This window comes from Syngnathus scovelli, chromosome 5 (assembly GCF_024217435.2).
Source record: "Syngnathus scovelli strain Florida chromosome 5, RoL_Ssco_1.2, whole genome shotgun sequence".
NCBI lineage: Eukaryota > Metazoa > Chordata > Actinopteri > Syngnathiformes > Syngnathidae > Syngnathus > Syngnathus scovelli.
The window spans coordinates 8,084,707-8,100,472 of record NC_090851.1 but is presented as its reverse complement, the minus strand read 5'-3'; the positions used below and the strand labels follow the sequence as shown (position 1 = coordinate 8,100,472).

At 39.5% G+C, this 15,766-nt stretch overlaps 2 protein-coding genes across 3 annotated transcripts; both read right to left on the bottom strand.

Moving 5' to 3' along the window:
- Nucleotides 1-224: 224 nt before the first annotated feature.
- Nucleotides 225-8,789, bottom strand: tdrd7a (tudor domain containing 7 a). Of its 2 annotated transcripts, none has more exons than XM_049721017.2 (22): nucleotides 8,622-8,789; nucleotides 8,010-8,214; nucleotides 7,438-7,582; nucleotides 6,827-6,938; nucleotides 6,610-6,696; nucleotides 6,333-6,367; nucleotides 6,131-6,171; nucleotides 5,603-5,773; nucleotides 4,763-5,473; nucleotides 4,448-4,644; nucleotides 3,934-4,123; nucleotides 3,607-3,718; nucleotides 3,076-3,287; nucleotides 2,702-2,836; nucleotides 2,498-2,581; nucleotides 2,279-2,413; nucleotides 2,005-2,115; nucleotides 1,652-1,808; nucleotides 1,424-1,545; nucleotides 1,079-1,269; nucleotides 820-980; nucleotides 225-608 (listed from the first exon to the last, which is right to left on the bottom strand). In XM_049721017.2, exons 2-22 carry the CDS (start codon nucleotides 8,211-8,213, stop codon nucleotides 376-378), a joined length of 3,546 nt encoding a protein of 1,181 aa, XP_049576974.1. In that variant the 5' UTR covers nucleotide 8,214; nucleotides 8,622-8,789; the 3' UTR covers nucleotides 225-375. The 2 variants fall into 2 exon arrangements, with proteins under 2 accessions (XP_049576974.1, XP_049576973.1); XM_049721016.2 differs by having other exon boundaries at nucleotides 1,649-1,808; nucleotides 8,622-8,787.
- A 150-nt stretch (nucleotides 8,790-8,939) lies between these two features.
- Nucleotides 8,940-15,157, bottom strand: stra6l (STRA6-like). The gene is made up of 18 exons (XM_049721025.2): nucleotides 14,967-15,157; nucleotides 14,664-14,736; nucleotides 13,744-13,844; nucleotides 13,240-13,370; nucleotides 13,039-13,159; nucleotides 12,911-12,956; nucleotides 12,678-12,803; nucleotides 12,428-12,501; nucleotides 12,163-12,325; nucleotides 11,945-12,095; nucleotides 11,606-11,681; nucleotides 11,449-11,530; nucleotides 11,317-11,365; nucleotides 11,107-11,224; nucleotides 10,593-10,712; nucleotides 10,191-10,354; nucleotides 9,921-10,061; nucleotides 8,940-9,830 (listed from the first exon to the last, which is right to left on the bottom strand). Exons 1-18 carry the CDS (start codon nucleotides 15,005-15,007, stop codon nucleotides 9,568-9,570), a joined length of 2,040 nt encoding a protein of 679 aa, XP_049576982.1. The 5' UTR covers nucleotides 15,008-15,157; the 3' UTR covers nucleotides 8,940-9,567.
- Nucleotides 15,158-15,766: the final 609 nt, after the last annotated feature.

The following is a 15,766-nucleotide window of genomic DNA, read 5'->3' as shown; positions in this document are numbered from 1 at the left end:
ATGTAGGCTTGGCTGATGCTGATGAATAATAATAAAAAAAAGTCATATAGGTATAAAACACATTTTATCAGTGTGGGTGCAAACCTTTTGAGTTGCAAACATTACACCAAATAAAATCCTACTTTTAGTAATTATGACATCTATCATGGAAAATGTATAATGGACTCTAGGTGGGATTCACATTTAGCAACAGTGCAAGAAAGACCACATCATAACACTGAGAATCCAGTAACAACTTTTTATTTAACTTGCAACTTTTTCAAAACAGACGCATGACAACAAAAAGATGTGTGATATTTCCAATTAGCATGCACAGAAACTGAACACCTCAATAACATAGAAACAAAAAGTATGATGAGAAACATTTCTCAGTTACTACAAAGGAGAAGATGTCTCACTGCAAAAATCCGCCATGAGGGTGTGGATCCAAACGTCCTTGTCTTCTACTTGAGTGTCCACTAAATAGACCGTTAATTTGCGCTCCCACAGTTCCTCTTGGACCTCCGACTCATCTTGTACACTTTCGATCTGGGCAACGAGCGCTTGCTTCTCCACATGGTTCCTGAAGACCAAGGACGCCTCTTCTGACCACTGGCACTTTGGCACACCTGCAAGACAGAAGGCACAAGTTACTCAATAGATGACTCAAATAAAGGGGTGGGGAGGGTTGTTGTTTTGTCATGTAATGCTCTGGCTCATTGTTTCACAAAGACCACACTAAAGGTAATTCAAGAAATAGACTCCTGTTGTCTTTGGATAGTCTCTTTAAAAATCATTCAGGACACAGTATGAAAAATGAGCACCAAGAGTTCAACTCACCTGCCAGCTGTGCAATGATGGCCTGAAAAGGTAGCTGCCGAAATTCCTCAATCAAGGGTTGGAGGAAAGACCTGCGGATGAGCTCGTGTTTTCCGTGGTCCAACTCGTAAACAGAAATCAAGCCGTTGGACAGAATCCCCTTCACCACTGCACGGTACCAACTACGTGGAGAGAGTCACAGGTGTAAAAGATACTCCTTTTATACATTACAGAACCACCTCATCTACAGTACATAACTTTCATAAACTCAGTCACCTACCTTTTGTTTATTTTGGCAGCATAGATGTCTCCTTTTTTGATCTGCACATCTGTGGGGGTGACAGTCTGATTGTAGTGCAGCATCATCTCTCCCATCAACATGACCAATTTATGCAGGTCCTGCCACAGCTGCAGCACAAAGTAACCAGGGTGGCAAGCTGCTGGTATGTGGACATCCATGTTCTGACCAGGCTGAAAATTAAAGCACGAAGGAAACATAATGATGATGGGTGCATTTGAAAATTGACTTATGCAAGTGCATTCGGAGAGGAACCAAAAGTGTGCTCCGCTCCTGTACTCATTGCTTTAAATAAAAACCAACACAAAAACTCATTCTCATACAGACCAGGGGGAGCGCCAGAGTTGGGGGCATCGTGGGGGTTGTTTCTACTGAAGATGATTCAAATAGCTGTGAATGAAGATAAGTTGGGCTGCTTACATCCAGTCTCTTGATTGAAACACTGCCATCTACAGTTTGAAGAAGAGAAAAACGCAACACATTGAAATTGACTGGAACAACATCAATTTTGTGGGTTATTGGGTGTTCACAGGAGCGTCTCAATGTCCTTACTACCAGTGGCCGTGAAGCTTCTGTTGCTGTTGAGTGTCTGCCACACTTCAGGGTTGCTCAACTTATGGTTGATGCTCTGGTGCACGTCCTCGTGGTCAGCATGAACAAACAGGTACATGTGCACAAGTCTCCCCTCCTTATGCTCCTCTAACTTAAAAATCTAAAATAGGTAAAGCAGTTGTGAGAACACAAACACACAGCTCTCGTGTTGGTGTGGAGTCACAGTTGTGCAGCCACAGCCTGTAATACAAGTATAATTGTACATCCGCAGGTTCCACAGAAATAATAATTATATTACATTTTAGTGTAGCTCGTTTGGCATTCACAAGGCAGCACAAAAAAAAATGCTACGTTACCTTCATTTTACAATCCTCAACCCCCAGGACAGCATTCTTCAACCAGGAAACGACATCTAGGCTCCACTCTCCCTCTGGAATCATCACATCCACCAGACGACATCTGATGGCCTGAGCAAAGAGAAAGTAGTTTTCACTGATTATAAAAAGAAACAGTTTGTTTCTTAGTCTATCATGGATGAAGAACCATTCACATTCACAGTATTTAGTGTTACGTGTTCTGAAAAGACAACAAGATTATTTGAACAACTGCAACTTCTCCAAGGAGACAAACCTGTGGCGGGATGAGAGCAAAGTCTCGGAGAAAAAGAGGGGGTATCTCTCGAAGTTCAGTGACCTCGACTGTTGCTGAGACACCCAAATCAATTAAGACAACTTCCATGACCCTATTGCCATGAAGGTTGGTTATCTGAAAACAAGAACATGATCAAATGTTTCTGACGAGCCCTAACTGCAAATGGGATGGTAACAAAACAAAAAAAAAAGCCCATACCTCCACTCTGCACCATTTATCTTTGTAGCAGGTCAGACACATCTTTCCAATGAAGGGTTGAGAAACCAAGTACTCAGAGGTCATCTGATGGGGACAGATATCATTTTTTGAATTAGGATTGCAGAAAATTATAATGCCTGAGAGCGGTTGCTTCTGTCGCTGAACAATCACACACATAGGTCCACAAGTCACAGTAGATCCTACCTGAGAGAGCAAAAATGCTTTTGTTTCTTCCAACAACTTGTTGAGCCTTGTGGTTCCTCTGGAAGGCAGCTGGCAAAAGATGATGCCATCCACACAAATATTTGTGACACATACACCACGATAAGTAGAATTCACCTTAAAGCAACAGAGAAATGACACAACATCACACAACAGAGTAATAATTGATTCAGAAACCTTGAAAAGTTGACCAAATACTAATTTCCAAACATTTTACATTCTTCAGGCTGTTACTGTAATAACACACCTTCCTGGTTGAGGCTGAGCTTTCAAATGCAAAAGCCATTCGGATTGTACTGTACATACAGACGATTCGAGTCATCTATATGTGCATCACTTAATCCAATCACACTTACAGTTAAAGGGTTATTCATGGTCTGGTCTTGCAATTCCTTTAGGCAGAGAGAGTTTATGTTGATGTCATCATCTTGTGAGGTGTCATAGATTAAGACCTCAGGCAAGTCATTGGGTGAAGTTGAGGCCAAAATCTCCATTAACATAATCTTTCCAACAGCAAACGTCTCCAAAGAGGACAACACAGATGGATGGGAACTGAATGCCTCTAAACCTGAGGAGAGGGTAGTTAAGTGTATTACGGTCAAGTAACGCAAACACTGACCTGGCACAACATGATGACCACCTGCACAATATCATATCCAGCGCAAGAGCTGGAACAAGTACTCGGCTTTTACAAAGTAAATAATGTCCCTTTGTGATTGATATTGTTAGAAAGTATCATTTAACGTGATTGTAGTTTGCAGCCGTGAACTCCCCGGCAAACTGCGACGCACGAGACGACGGTGGTTATGGCTGGTCAAAGATCATTCCCTGACATCAGATATACTTATAGTATGAGAAATCAGAATCATTCAAAGTGAATGTGATACCTGCCATCCTAACAATGGTGGCTTGAAAGGGCAGTGAAAGGAAGTCATGGTGCAGCTCCAAAAGACTTTCTCGAGGAATCTCCACAGTAAAGCCATGATCAACATAGTAAACCTGATGGAAGAAAAATAGTGTTTCTTCTTTTCAATGGCTTTATAATTGCTGAACTGATTTGTTTCCATGTGAAGACGAATTACTATTTAAAAAGAACACGCAAGGCAGCAACAAAAACTCCCCCATTTCTCAATCAATTTCCCATCTCTCTCCTTGTTGTTAACAGTGTCGATCAAGTGCAAGTAATCAGTCATACAGTCAAGCAAACTTGATACCTTGATGTTAGCATTGGTCACCTCCGTGACCTGGGCTCTCGTCAGTTCGTTGCCATTCTCTCCCTTGACTGCTACCAGCTGACCCACGGCAAGCTGAGAGAGAGGCTGGAGTGTGGAGTTTTGTTTATACAAGGCATGCATAGCATCCTCCATTGCCTCCAGGGCTTTGGAATAGCCATCGCCAACATACCTGCACAGGTAGAAGATATTCTTTTTTCAGATAAAAAGCAGGATTACGACTGACCCCAGTTTTTGGAAGGGCACATGTAAAACATGCATGCATCATCAATAAACTGAAACTAAATACGTATGACGTGAGACCTTTTCCAGCCATATCACCCAGCTTTTACTCTTGAATTTTTTTTTTACTGACAAACTTGAATTGCCCTCTGGGGATAAATAAAGTAATTATTTGATTTGTTCATCAGTAATACAGTGGAAATGAAAGAAAATATTTCCCAAGTCGATATATAGATTTTAAGTCGATATATACATTTTCAGCTTCTTGACATACCTTACAGTAACAGCATTACTGCTTTTGGCCTCAGTAATCAGCACAGAGGGATACTGGACTGAGGGATGAACTAAACAGGGAGGAACGACAGGGCCAGTAACCTCCAGACCAGATGGAAGGTGGTGCCTTCTGCTCTTCTGACTGCCATTGCTCTCAGTGTCTTCTAGTTTTTCTCTAAATGGCTTAAACAGGATGGCCTGTTCCAAACAAAAAATATGCAAAATATTTGTTTGGAATGCTACCCAAACCTCATCACCCCCAACCAACACCACTACCCTTAAAAAACATAGTTACAGTATGTATGCATGACCTTACCTTCTTGCTGTCGTGTGGAATAGGGTATTCCACGGTGCACAAGTCCGGGAGGAGAGATAATTTATCCATAAAATGTTCAGGGAATGGGGCCTTGTAAGCATCCATGAAAAGTTTGGGCAATGCATGGACCCATAACCCATTACTGTACTTGGATAGAAGCTCCTTTATTCTGTAACAGACATCAGCTGGCAAAACAGCAGCACAAGACTCAACGGGAGGACCAGGGGAGGAAACTGAGTTCAGTGACAATGTGGACTTTTGTGGTGGTAAATCCTCAGAGCGGAAGTGACAAGAAGGAGTTAATGCAGGAGGGTTGGTTTTTGGCGGATAATTGCCCATAGGCGCCACAGAGTAAGAATTTGGTTCGCCATTGACAGCAGTTGAGACCAAGTTGGCATTACTTGAACTGACTGTGTGACTATTACACAAGTTTTGTGACATCTTCGAAGAAGTGAAATGATTAGTTGACTGTGGAGCCGAACCGATTGCTGGCTTGGCTAAGGCTTCTCCGGGGCCAGCTGGAGGTTTTGAAACAGAATGCGCTCGGAGAGGGGCAGAGGTAGACACCTGGGAGGAATTTAATGTAGACATCATGCTGGAGCGGATGGGGGATTTTGAGGGGCCTTCGGACAGGCTCCTTGCTGAAGCAGTCGAGGAAGGCAAAATAGGATAAACCAGGAAGTCACCTTTGGCGCTGCATGATTTTTCTACCTGTAAAGACCAGAGGAGCGTACAGTACACTGGGAAACAGTCCACAATAATTTGACTAAAATTAGAATTTCAGCAAAACAAGCCATATCACTCAAATCAGCAGTCATCTCACGTGACATCCTTACGCACCTTACAAATGTGAGTCCACTTTTCCAACTCACTGGTCATCTGAGGAGGCAGCTGCTGACCGAACATTTCACTGAAGATAGTGGGCAGTTTTGACATCCACAGCCCAGAGCAGTACTTGCTCAGTAGCTGGATTAATCTCTCTTGCACCACAGTCTTATCAAGTAGTGTTGGCTGTGTAAAGAGAATTCCCAAGCAAATCACTTTTCTGGCATTCAGCAGAGTAAAACTTTGAAGAAAGGCACTCAACAATACCGGTAATTCAGTTCAAGGTGATACAATAGATTTGTTGATTTTGTGTGCTTCTTTAACAATCATAACAGTATATTCAATTTTTAATACAACTCGTTCTACTGTATGGGACCACAAAGTCAAGTTGGGGAAAATTGCAAAATTGTCAAGCAAAATCAGTTTATTTCTAAATGTCTCTTGTTATGTCGTGCACTTCCAACTTCCAAAACACAATTTTTCCTGTGTGGCTGCATAAAGGCAAATAGTGAATGCAAAGAAGGGAAAGAGTGATTTCTATACCTCCGAGTTGTTAGTTCCGGAGACTTGTTCATGGGGCTTCTCTGTGTTAACAGAATATGTATTCATTTGAATTTTTCTTACAACTACAAAATACACCATGGCACACTTATAATAGATGAAATATGAAGATCCCAAAGTGCTCTTTCATCACAAATAAACAGTGGGTGATTGATGCCAACAACAACAAAATGCTTGTACTAACCTTTTGTTTTCTGCGGAATCACTAAATTCTTGGCCCTACAAAATGGACATGTATTTAATTGTCATGTTTTCCCAACCAATTTACATAATCTAAAGAAAAATGAAAAACTCACTCATGCAATTCTCACCAGATTTGAAAGCAAATGCTATTTTACTCTAAAATAAAACTACACAGTGCCCTCATCAGTAGCTTAATCTGATTACACGAAGAAAATGTGCTATGACGTGACCACAGATCAATAAGGTGGATGCAGGACTCTTTCTACGTATATCATCACCAGTTTGGGACAGCAGATTGTTTCACAGATGGCTGAGGGGCAGGTTGTCTGTGTGGTATTGGTGGAGAAAAGCACTGGCTCGCTAGCCTGACAATTGAGAAGAACATTTAGTTATTAAGTATAAAAAAGACTAAAAACCTTAATCATGCCAAATAACATACACAAATCCCCTCCCAAAACTCTTGAATGTAGTTAGCCCTAAAATATGTTCCTGTACCTGACATCACCAGAAGCACTGAAGCCTCTGTAGCCACCGTGGAGTTGAAAGCGGTTGGCTGGCCTGAATGCGCCACCAGCTGAAGGCTGCCGTAGAGAAGACATCGGCCACCCTAAATGCGCACAAAATTTACATTTAGAACAAGGATTGTCAACCGGTGGTCTGCGGTCTTTTAGTGGTCCGTGGCGGTATTGCAGGTGGTCCGCAAAATTGGAAACAGAAAATAATTGTAACATTGTTGAAAATAAAATGTATTATTTAGACTTGATGTATTTTCCAGCTAATTTTAGGAATCATTTACCCATCCAAATTATGTCAAATGTAGCCGAGATTCCCAAAATAGACATACAGATGCAAATAAATAGCCTGTATAGTTCTATCCTCCTTCGGTGCAAAACGAAATAATATTCCAAAGCAGTGGTCCCCGAGTTGCTTTTTGGTTATAATAGTGGACAAAAAACCTGATTTAGAGCAAATGAGACTCTTTAAAGTAGGTGGGCATTGAAGAGAAAACTTGCATCTACTGGATTTTATTAAAGAGGTATTTAAATAAGTAAAGGGAGACTTGAGTTGGCAGTTTTTTATGCATTGTAATTGTAAAGTTATCTTACCACGATTCACGTAAGGCTCGGAATCTTTGCGTCTCATCCTGCAGTTAACGAATTGAGAGCACCCTGATTTCTTGGTGCTCTTCTGTCGCGCCACCAGCTGGGCAATGTGTGCTGTCTCACTGCATACTGCAGCAAAGCATCTCAACTGTAAAGAAGATTGCAGGTGACACATGTATCTTTCTGTGAAACACATATGCCGTTTTAAAACTATCTATTTGAATTTAGCTTTTAACTGGAAAGGTAAAAGGATACTAAACCTACAATGTCAACATTTTGTTGTTTTTAAATGTGCATATTTCTTTTAACCAATATTTACTTTAAAAAAACATTGCATCTGCTTTCACGTATGGTTGATAAAAGTTCGAATTTAGTTTCTCTTTCAGCAAAAATTTAGTATGATCTTAATGGACAAAATCAAAATCCATTGATTGATTATTTTTGATTTCACCTTGGTTAAGAAAATCTACTTTAAGCAAACACCGTAAATACACAGTGTTTGAACCATACAGTGTCATTTGATGACATGATCTAATCCACGCCATAGACAGACCCGATTAAAACCAAGTTCTTACGTCTGCATTGCGGTAGTCCATCCGCACAACAGAGGGTATGCTTCTGAGATAATCCTCCAAATTGGTGAAGCCCAGTTTCCTCAGAGGGATGGTCTCTCCACAGAGTGAGCGGTACTCCGATTGTAGTTTGAGAATACTCACACCATCCTTGCTAGACTGGAGTACAGACCGCAACATTTTTTTGATCGACTCGCTGTCTGACATCCTGTTTTGGATGAAAACCAGGAGAAAGTTAGACCAGTGTGTCTTAAGTGATGTCCTAATCAATGCGCTATGGCAGAGTACAGCTCTTTGTAATAATCCAATCACGATTTTTTTCCCCCTTAACACCCGAATTCGTTCCACTTTGAGTTGAAATTAATATTTTTCAGATGTTTTAATTTCGATACTGTTTTACTACTCGTATCGAATAAAAAAATGCGTGAAACAATTTACGATTAAATTATGTCACTAAAAGTACATGCATGTGTCTGACATCTAGCAGCTAACATTAGCCATCTGCAGCAAATGATGGAAAACTATTTTTCTCGATTACGAGAAACGTAACGATTATAATTAATTGTTTCTGCGTTCAAACTAGAATACTAAGAGATATTCTGGCGTCCAAATTACCTGTCGTTGCCAATGTGCTAACTTTTAACTGTCGAGTGTTGCCACAGACTAATTGATGCGTTGTTTGTTTTTTTTCCTTCCCTTGGGCGTGTTCTCGTCAACATGGCCTCTGCCGGAAGTTTACCATTATTGCGACACACTATTGAGCAGTACTTAGTTTTAGATCGCTCATTAGAGTGTATATGATAAATATTTGCCATGTAAATTTAGTAGAAATCAGACGTGTGTGCGCTAATTAGGTTGACGTCAAACTTCAAACCCCCTCAATTTGATTACCATATATGTATTTATCTGCTTTAGTTAAAAAAGAAACACACACAAGGTGAAGAATTCAGTTTATAAAAGTTAATGGGTTCAGGGAAAATAAACAAAACATACAAGATATTAAAAGCCTGTCACACCCCCACCAAATTGTTCACTTTTATACTCATAACCACAATGCACTGCATGTGCTATACTGATAAAACAAGGGAAAATATGGACAAATTTATGTACTAAAATGCAATTCAATTATATCTTTAACTTCCCACTTTTTCTTTGTGACTTTCTTTCAGGCCTCTCACCCAGCAAGCAACAGTTAGGGGTCAAACATTTGTCTTTTGTGATGTCGTGATGTCTTTGCTGCTGTGAAGACTTGTATTTCCCCACAGTTATTGGCAGACAGTCATGGAATAAAGATGTGTTCCTCCCTTCTGACACATTTTAAAATTTTGGGCATTACTCAATCTTGATGATAGAACAGATACTTAACTCTTCTGTTAAAAAATACCACAGGTGTTCAGCAAACCTGTACTAATAAATGTGAATTGATTTATTTAGAAATAATTTTAAAAAGATGAAACTCTACCATAATTACAAACTAAAGTGTAAACAAAGTCCAATTAAATTTTTATCAACTTATCAAAGTGCATTTTGATAAGACCTCCAATCAGTCACAAAATATGTTTCAGTGTGTATGTAAGTTATGCTGGTAGTCCGGCGTTTGTGTTTCAGTGCTCACTGCTAAGTGCACCGCTGCTGCCTTGTTCCTCTGTGTTTGTGAAGCCATGACCCAAGCTTGCAATATTGTGTCCGATTGAAGCGAAGAAGACATATCCAAAACCCCCAAAGAGGAGAGATGCTGCTTCCTGTGCAGAATAAGATGGGGGTTCCTCAAGAGGGTGTATAACAATGTCCAACGTCTCCTGGCTCGACTGTTTACAGAATACTCTGGAAAGCAGAACAAAAATATGAGTAACAGAAAAACCACATCAGCAGAATTTTACTTCTTGCAGTTCCTGTTGAATGCAGTTTACAAACCAGATGGTGTGTTTAATGTGGAGTATGTCGGCAGTGTATGTTTGTCCAGGGTGGTGGAGACAAGCAGCTGGCAGAAGCACACCATAACTGGATTGTTATGATAGTGGTCAGCAAAGATCATCCCAATCCATGTACTATAACCTGGGAAATGCACCAATACAGTTAGATTTGCACACAGTTCTTTGTGGAGAAATGCACTAAAAATACAATTTTGTCCCCTTTAAGTTGTCTTCAGTAACTGATTCAAGCATCATATAGTATTAAAATCACCCGCATCCATGGTTTCATAGCCTCGCTGCATTATTGTGCGGTCGATGCGGGACACCAGCCATGTTCCCAGCACAATGCTGGTCAGCAGTCTCATGATGCAGTTGCTTATGCCCATGATCACGTTATAGAAAAAGAAAAAGTAGTTGAAGCAGTGGAATGCTTTTCTAAAGGCAAAAAAGAAGGGATAACATTCATATTTTAGGTGATTCATATTCCCATGTTTCATTACAGGTAGATATTGTAGTTGAGATATATTCAATGCTGATTTCAGCAATTGACACATACATGACAAATTCTAGACGTCAGGTTTACAACCATGACCAATATTTCGAGTCCTTATACTTTTTACATCACAACCCTTCTCTCATATTATATTTGCAATATTAAAATATCTATACCCACCTATTATTGAGAGCCAGAGGTTTGTATTTATCATCAGGAGACATTTTGTCCTGGAGAAAAAAAATCTGGACCAAAACTATCTGAAGGATCACCATAGCTACCACCAGACCGATGGTCAGACTATAAGAAGAGGAACGCAAAGAAAAGAGTAAATGTTCTCATATTGATGATGCAGTGGATATAAGTCTACACACCCGTGATCAAATGCCGGGTTTTTATGACTTAAAAAAATGAGACATGTATAAATCCTTTTTGAAACTCTTAACTAGGATGCGGTTGTGCTCATCCAATGAAATTCTAACTCATATTAAATGGGAGTCCGCATGCACATGTGCCATCAAACTGTATCTACAGTGCCTCTGATTAACCTCAAATATAGTCCAGATGTACTAGTAGTTTTTTTCTTCCTAGCAGAAGCCTGAAGGTTAACACTGACATTTGATTTTGAACTGTTTATACTGCCATTCATGTCAACTCAATATCCACTGGAGCACACATATATGTAAATGCTTACATTAGGATGCCCAGGTTGGACAGCATGGTCAGGGCTTGTCCATGTTGGATTGGAATAATAATCACATACACCACCAAGAGTGCAACCAGGAAGTGAACAAAGTGGACCATCAGATAACCTGCAATATAAAAATAAAGATAAACTAATGCTAAAAATTATATATCTATGTGATTTAAAAAAATAATGATAATAATTTGAATGAAAACTTACCCCAGAGTGTAAAAGCAATTTGCCATCCAGAGTAGCGTGCGATGGAGGCCTGCCCAAAATCCAGATCTTTTTTTTTTTTACAATTTTTAAAGTTGTACAGTAAATGTCATGTGTGTGTTGTGTCACACTCACCACACTGACGGCAGACTTTGGCTTAAGAAATTTCTCTGGGAGAAAACCCTTCTCACCCCTCCAAAGTCTCTTTAAGTGTTTCCTGTGGAAACGACGCATTATTATGTGGACATGTCAGAGTTTGCGCTGATTAATTGCATTTTCTAGATCCACTTACCGGTAACATACCATTACATGGAACGTGTAAGCAACTGAATTGAGACTAGCAAAAATGGTGGTCGCCAACCAAGTCTCTAGAATGAAAGAAATTAATAAATTGATTTGAACTTGTATCGCCATTAGGTTTTGACAGTCTGTAATTTCTTTTCTGCTAAATTTTAGCCCGACTCTGTAACACAAAAGTTATTAGCGATTCTATTTGTTATCGCCTCCATTTCAAGTCAGTCTTTTTGTGTGTTAGTAGTAGTTTACAATTCACTAAATGAATCAAAAATGTATACAATTACATATACAAACAAGACATGGAGGTCATGCGGCCAACGTGCGGTCAACTCACTTTTGGCCACGTTGATGAATTCTTCCAGTTGTGGAATCATTGCTTCCAAAGCTTCGGTCTGATTACAGGACGCCAAGTGTTTGAGTGTGTTCTTCCACCTAACTACTTGCTCAAAAGCGATATTACTGAGACTGTAGTCAGCCAGCGTAATCTAAAAGCAAGAACAGTTGATACCAACTACTTTTGGAATTAAGCATGCAATTGTTTGTGTTCATTACCGTATATAGACCTATGAGGGATATGATGGCAGTGCCAATGATTCTGTTTGGGAACTTGAAGTGTGGATCCCACTCATACACTCTGCTCTGAAACCAGCTTAAGGCCTTGCTGCAACAGTCACTAAAACCATCTTTAAGTGTAGTTCGAGTCAAACTTGCGTCACTAGAAATAATAAAAATCAAACAAATGACACAAATGGTGATGAGATACCTGCATTTCTACTTCAATTTGTAACAGTTCCACCCATTCCACTCTGTATTTTACCTGTGTGTACTTTTCTTCCTCAGAAGTCTCTTAACATGCTGCACTTGATGTTGCTGAGTCAGTTCATCCGAGTCCTGGTGGCATATCAATCTTAACACTCATTTTTTTTTCATTGTAAACATGCATTCAAATCTAATGAAAAAAAACAAGTTGTAAAATGCATTAACTGTTAACAAGACTATAACAGTGGCAAAAAATAAAAAGCAAATTTCAATGATTACTCTGCGAGTTCTGATTTATATGCTCTAACCTCGTGTTCCAGCTGCAGATGTATTCGAACATCTTTGACCAGCATGTAGACAAATCGTCCCAAAAGAAAAATGAGAGAGAGGATACAAGGCCACTGGATAATTATCTTCTGGTATTTCCCCAAAATCTTTTACAAAACACATGTATGAATTGATTTTCTGGCATCAAAAGTAAATACAAACAAACATGTCAGGTGGGCACAGCACTCACCTAGGAGCAGTAGTACCCACGTACCTTGCCATCTGGACATGTGAATGTGTCCCACACTGTAATGATAAGCCTGGAGACAATCAAATAGACATTATAGTAATTTGGCATCATGTTTGCCCATATTAAGACATGCACTCTGAATGAATACTTACCAACACAAAGAGTAGAGAATTCCGAGCACAGCTCCAGCTGCTCTGGAGGGCGTTGACAGACAGGCAAAGAAAGGAAAGTTCACAAGCCCCACCTCCAATGCTCCAACTAGGTAAACTACAGCTGAGGAGGACCAATTAGTTTATGTGTGTACAAGAGAACATATCTTGTTGGTAGAAAAAAAAAATAAAAAAAGTCAGTACCTCTGGCCCAGGGTGGGACACTAAAAGGAATGTAATATTCCGAGAAGAGCAGCAGGACGCTGTAGGACACCGCGCCAAACGCGAACCCGTATGACCAACGATTGCTCAGGCTGCCTATGGTATCCAGAGGTCTACCAAGGACATGAAGACTCATCACCCATCAGGCACACATGGGTTGGAATAAACATTTGAGACACGTGTCCAATACCAAGGGAGCAATTTGTTCCCGAATCTTCTTACGGTGGCTCCCTGAAATGACCTTATCACTAAATACAGACAAGACTTGTCTCTCCATTGTTTGTTGATTAATTTATTAATCAGATCAAACAAAGGGTTTGAATCCCTACATTCAAAATAAGGACAAATATATTTAATTTATAGTGCAGAAAATGCACAAACATAAATTAAGATAAATAGCTTGAAGCACGAAAATCTATTTGAGTGATAATAGTTTCTAAGGAATTCTTTACAAAGGTTTTTATTTTTTCTCTGTGATTGACTTACACCACAATGCCAAAACGCCTTTGCAGGAAAGGAAGTCTGTGGTCAATCGCCAATGGTTTGGTTCTTTTCTGAAGGAATGACAGCACCAAGGTAATCAGCACCTGAAAGACAACAAAAGCTAACAATTGCAAAACTTGTCTTTGCATTACAGACGTAATCTACAACTGAATTAATATTTAAAGAGATGCAGTTATGTACTTAAAATATGACACTACCTACTATGATTTATTTATTTTTTTTACCATCTATCTAGAGGACAATGAATTCACCCACAAACGTTTTCAAATGTATTTGCTCTAATGAAGTTCAAAAAGCAGCATATAGATACACTGTAAACTTAGGTAAAAACTTCAATGCACTTTATACATTCTCCCTTAAAGTAAGGTAAAATATACACAGCTAAAAAAATTGAATCCTCAGACTCCTTTTGCATATATTTGGCCACTTGTTGCTTTATAGGGGTCAATCATAATCACTCTAGTGGCCAATAGATAAAAAAGAAAAATGCATTTTGAATGGCAAATTGGCTGGAGAAAGATTAGGCAGGAACGTGACGTCAGACAGACACACACTTGGTAAGTCTTCTGTATTAATTAGAACGTGAAAAACAGCACAATCTTCTGTATCATGTGGTGCACTTCAACCCCTTGACTGAATGAGTTATTTCTCACAGATTTCTCCCAAATTCGTCGTTGAATGAGTAAGAGAAGAGTCCAATGTACATCCCTTGCAATGAAGTACCTGCTCATTCTATCTCAGTGGTGTTGCTGTCATGCTTTTACTAAACCCATTAATTAAACAAACTGTGAAAGTTTATGAGATTGTAAAAAAACAGTTTGTGGGCACGCTGCTGACGTTTAAATAAACACAATTCAACAGTCGAGTTTTCAAGTTCTTGTTTAAAAGGAGGGACGACTTACAGCGGGGATAAGTGTGAGATGCAGAAAGAGGTCAATCGATATTCCATTGTGACAGTCCTGAACTATGGCTTTCCTGTGGGAAAAACGTGAGAATTTTTTTTATTTTGGAGATGTATAAAGGTTGTTTGCATCGGCGTAGAACCATGCTGCAACAAAATTCTGTTTTTTAATACCTTGACCTGCTCATGTACTGAACAAAATGGGTAGTAAACACACCAAACTGTCAAAGTAACTGTCAAAGGCCCTAAACTTGGCCCTAAAGTATGGTTGAAGTCAACAAAAGTAAACTCACAACATACTTACACATGCTCCAATTGTTCGGTAATCATTGTTAGATCATCCATCAGCTGTCAAAAAGTCCTCAGCACGTCTGTTGACCACGACTGTGTGGAGAGCCGTCACTTCCCTATTTCCTGGTTTCACTCATGTGACTCAATCATTTGAACTTTGACCTCAGATTCACCCTTCTCTCATGCACTCCCTTTTCCCTTTCCAGTTGTCATTAATTCTCTCTCTCTCTCTCTCTCTCTCTCTCTCTCTCTCTCTCTCTCTCTCTCTCTCTCTCTCTCTCTCTCTCTCTCTCACGCTCTCTTTTTTTTAATTCATGAATGAATTCTTTAATTTGTGAACAAATACTGCTGATATTTACTTTCAACGCATCTTATCAGTAGATCAACTCCCATTATGGGCAATTCAAACGGGTGTCCTTATTGTCCTGTGGAGAGAAAAGACCACCTTGAACTTTACTTGAACTTTTCTTAGATCCATCTTAAATCAGCTAGTATAATACAATGGGCAAAGTAGTAATGCACATGGAGTTAAAAAGCTCAAACGTTTTATGACTTGATTTTGTTTCCCAATGGAGAAGTGCAAAGATTACGAGATACACTCACGATATCTGTTCTTAATTCCTATTGTTTATCTAGTAAATATAAATGACCATGAGCTACATCCTTATCTGTTCCAAAACAAACAAGAAAAAAGCTACACGTTACGTATTTCTGCAGAAATACAACCATAGTAGTTTCTATTTTGACCACCAGGCGACGCCAATACTTTCCAGATAGATTTTCCAGAAACAAACTGTGCAAAATAAAAAATAA

Coding starts and splice junctions, on each gene's coding strand:
- tdrd7a (XM_049721016.2), bottom strand. CDS start 8,213: ATGTCAGACAGCGAGTCGATCAAAAAAATGTTGCGGTCTGTACTCCAG. Junction 3,288..3,606: donor CACCATTGTTAGGATGGCAG/GTATCACATTCA, acceptor CCCTCTCCTCAG/GTTTAGAGGCATTCAGTTCC. Junction 1,809..2,004: donor TTGAGGATTGTAAAATGAAG/GTAACGTAGCAT, acceptor TACCTATTTTAG/ATTTTTAAGTTAGAGGAGCA.
- stra6l (XM_049721025.2), bottom strand. CDS start 15,007: ATGGATGATCTAACAATGATTACCGAACAATTGGAGCATGT. Junction 11,225..11,316: donor AATTGCTTTTACACTCTGGG/GTAAGTTTTCAT, acceptor TTTATATTGCAG/GTTATCTGATGGTCCACTTT. Junction 9,831..9,920: donor CACATTAAACACACCATCTG/GTTTGTAAACTG, acceptor TCTGCTTTCCAG/AGTATTCTGTAAACAGTCGA.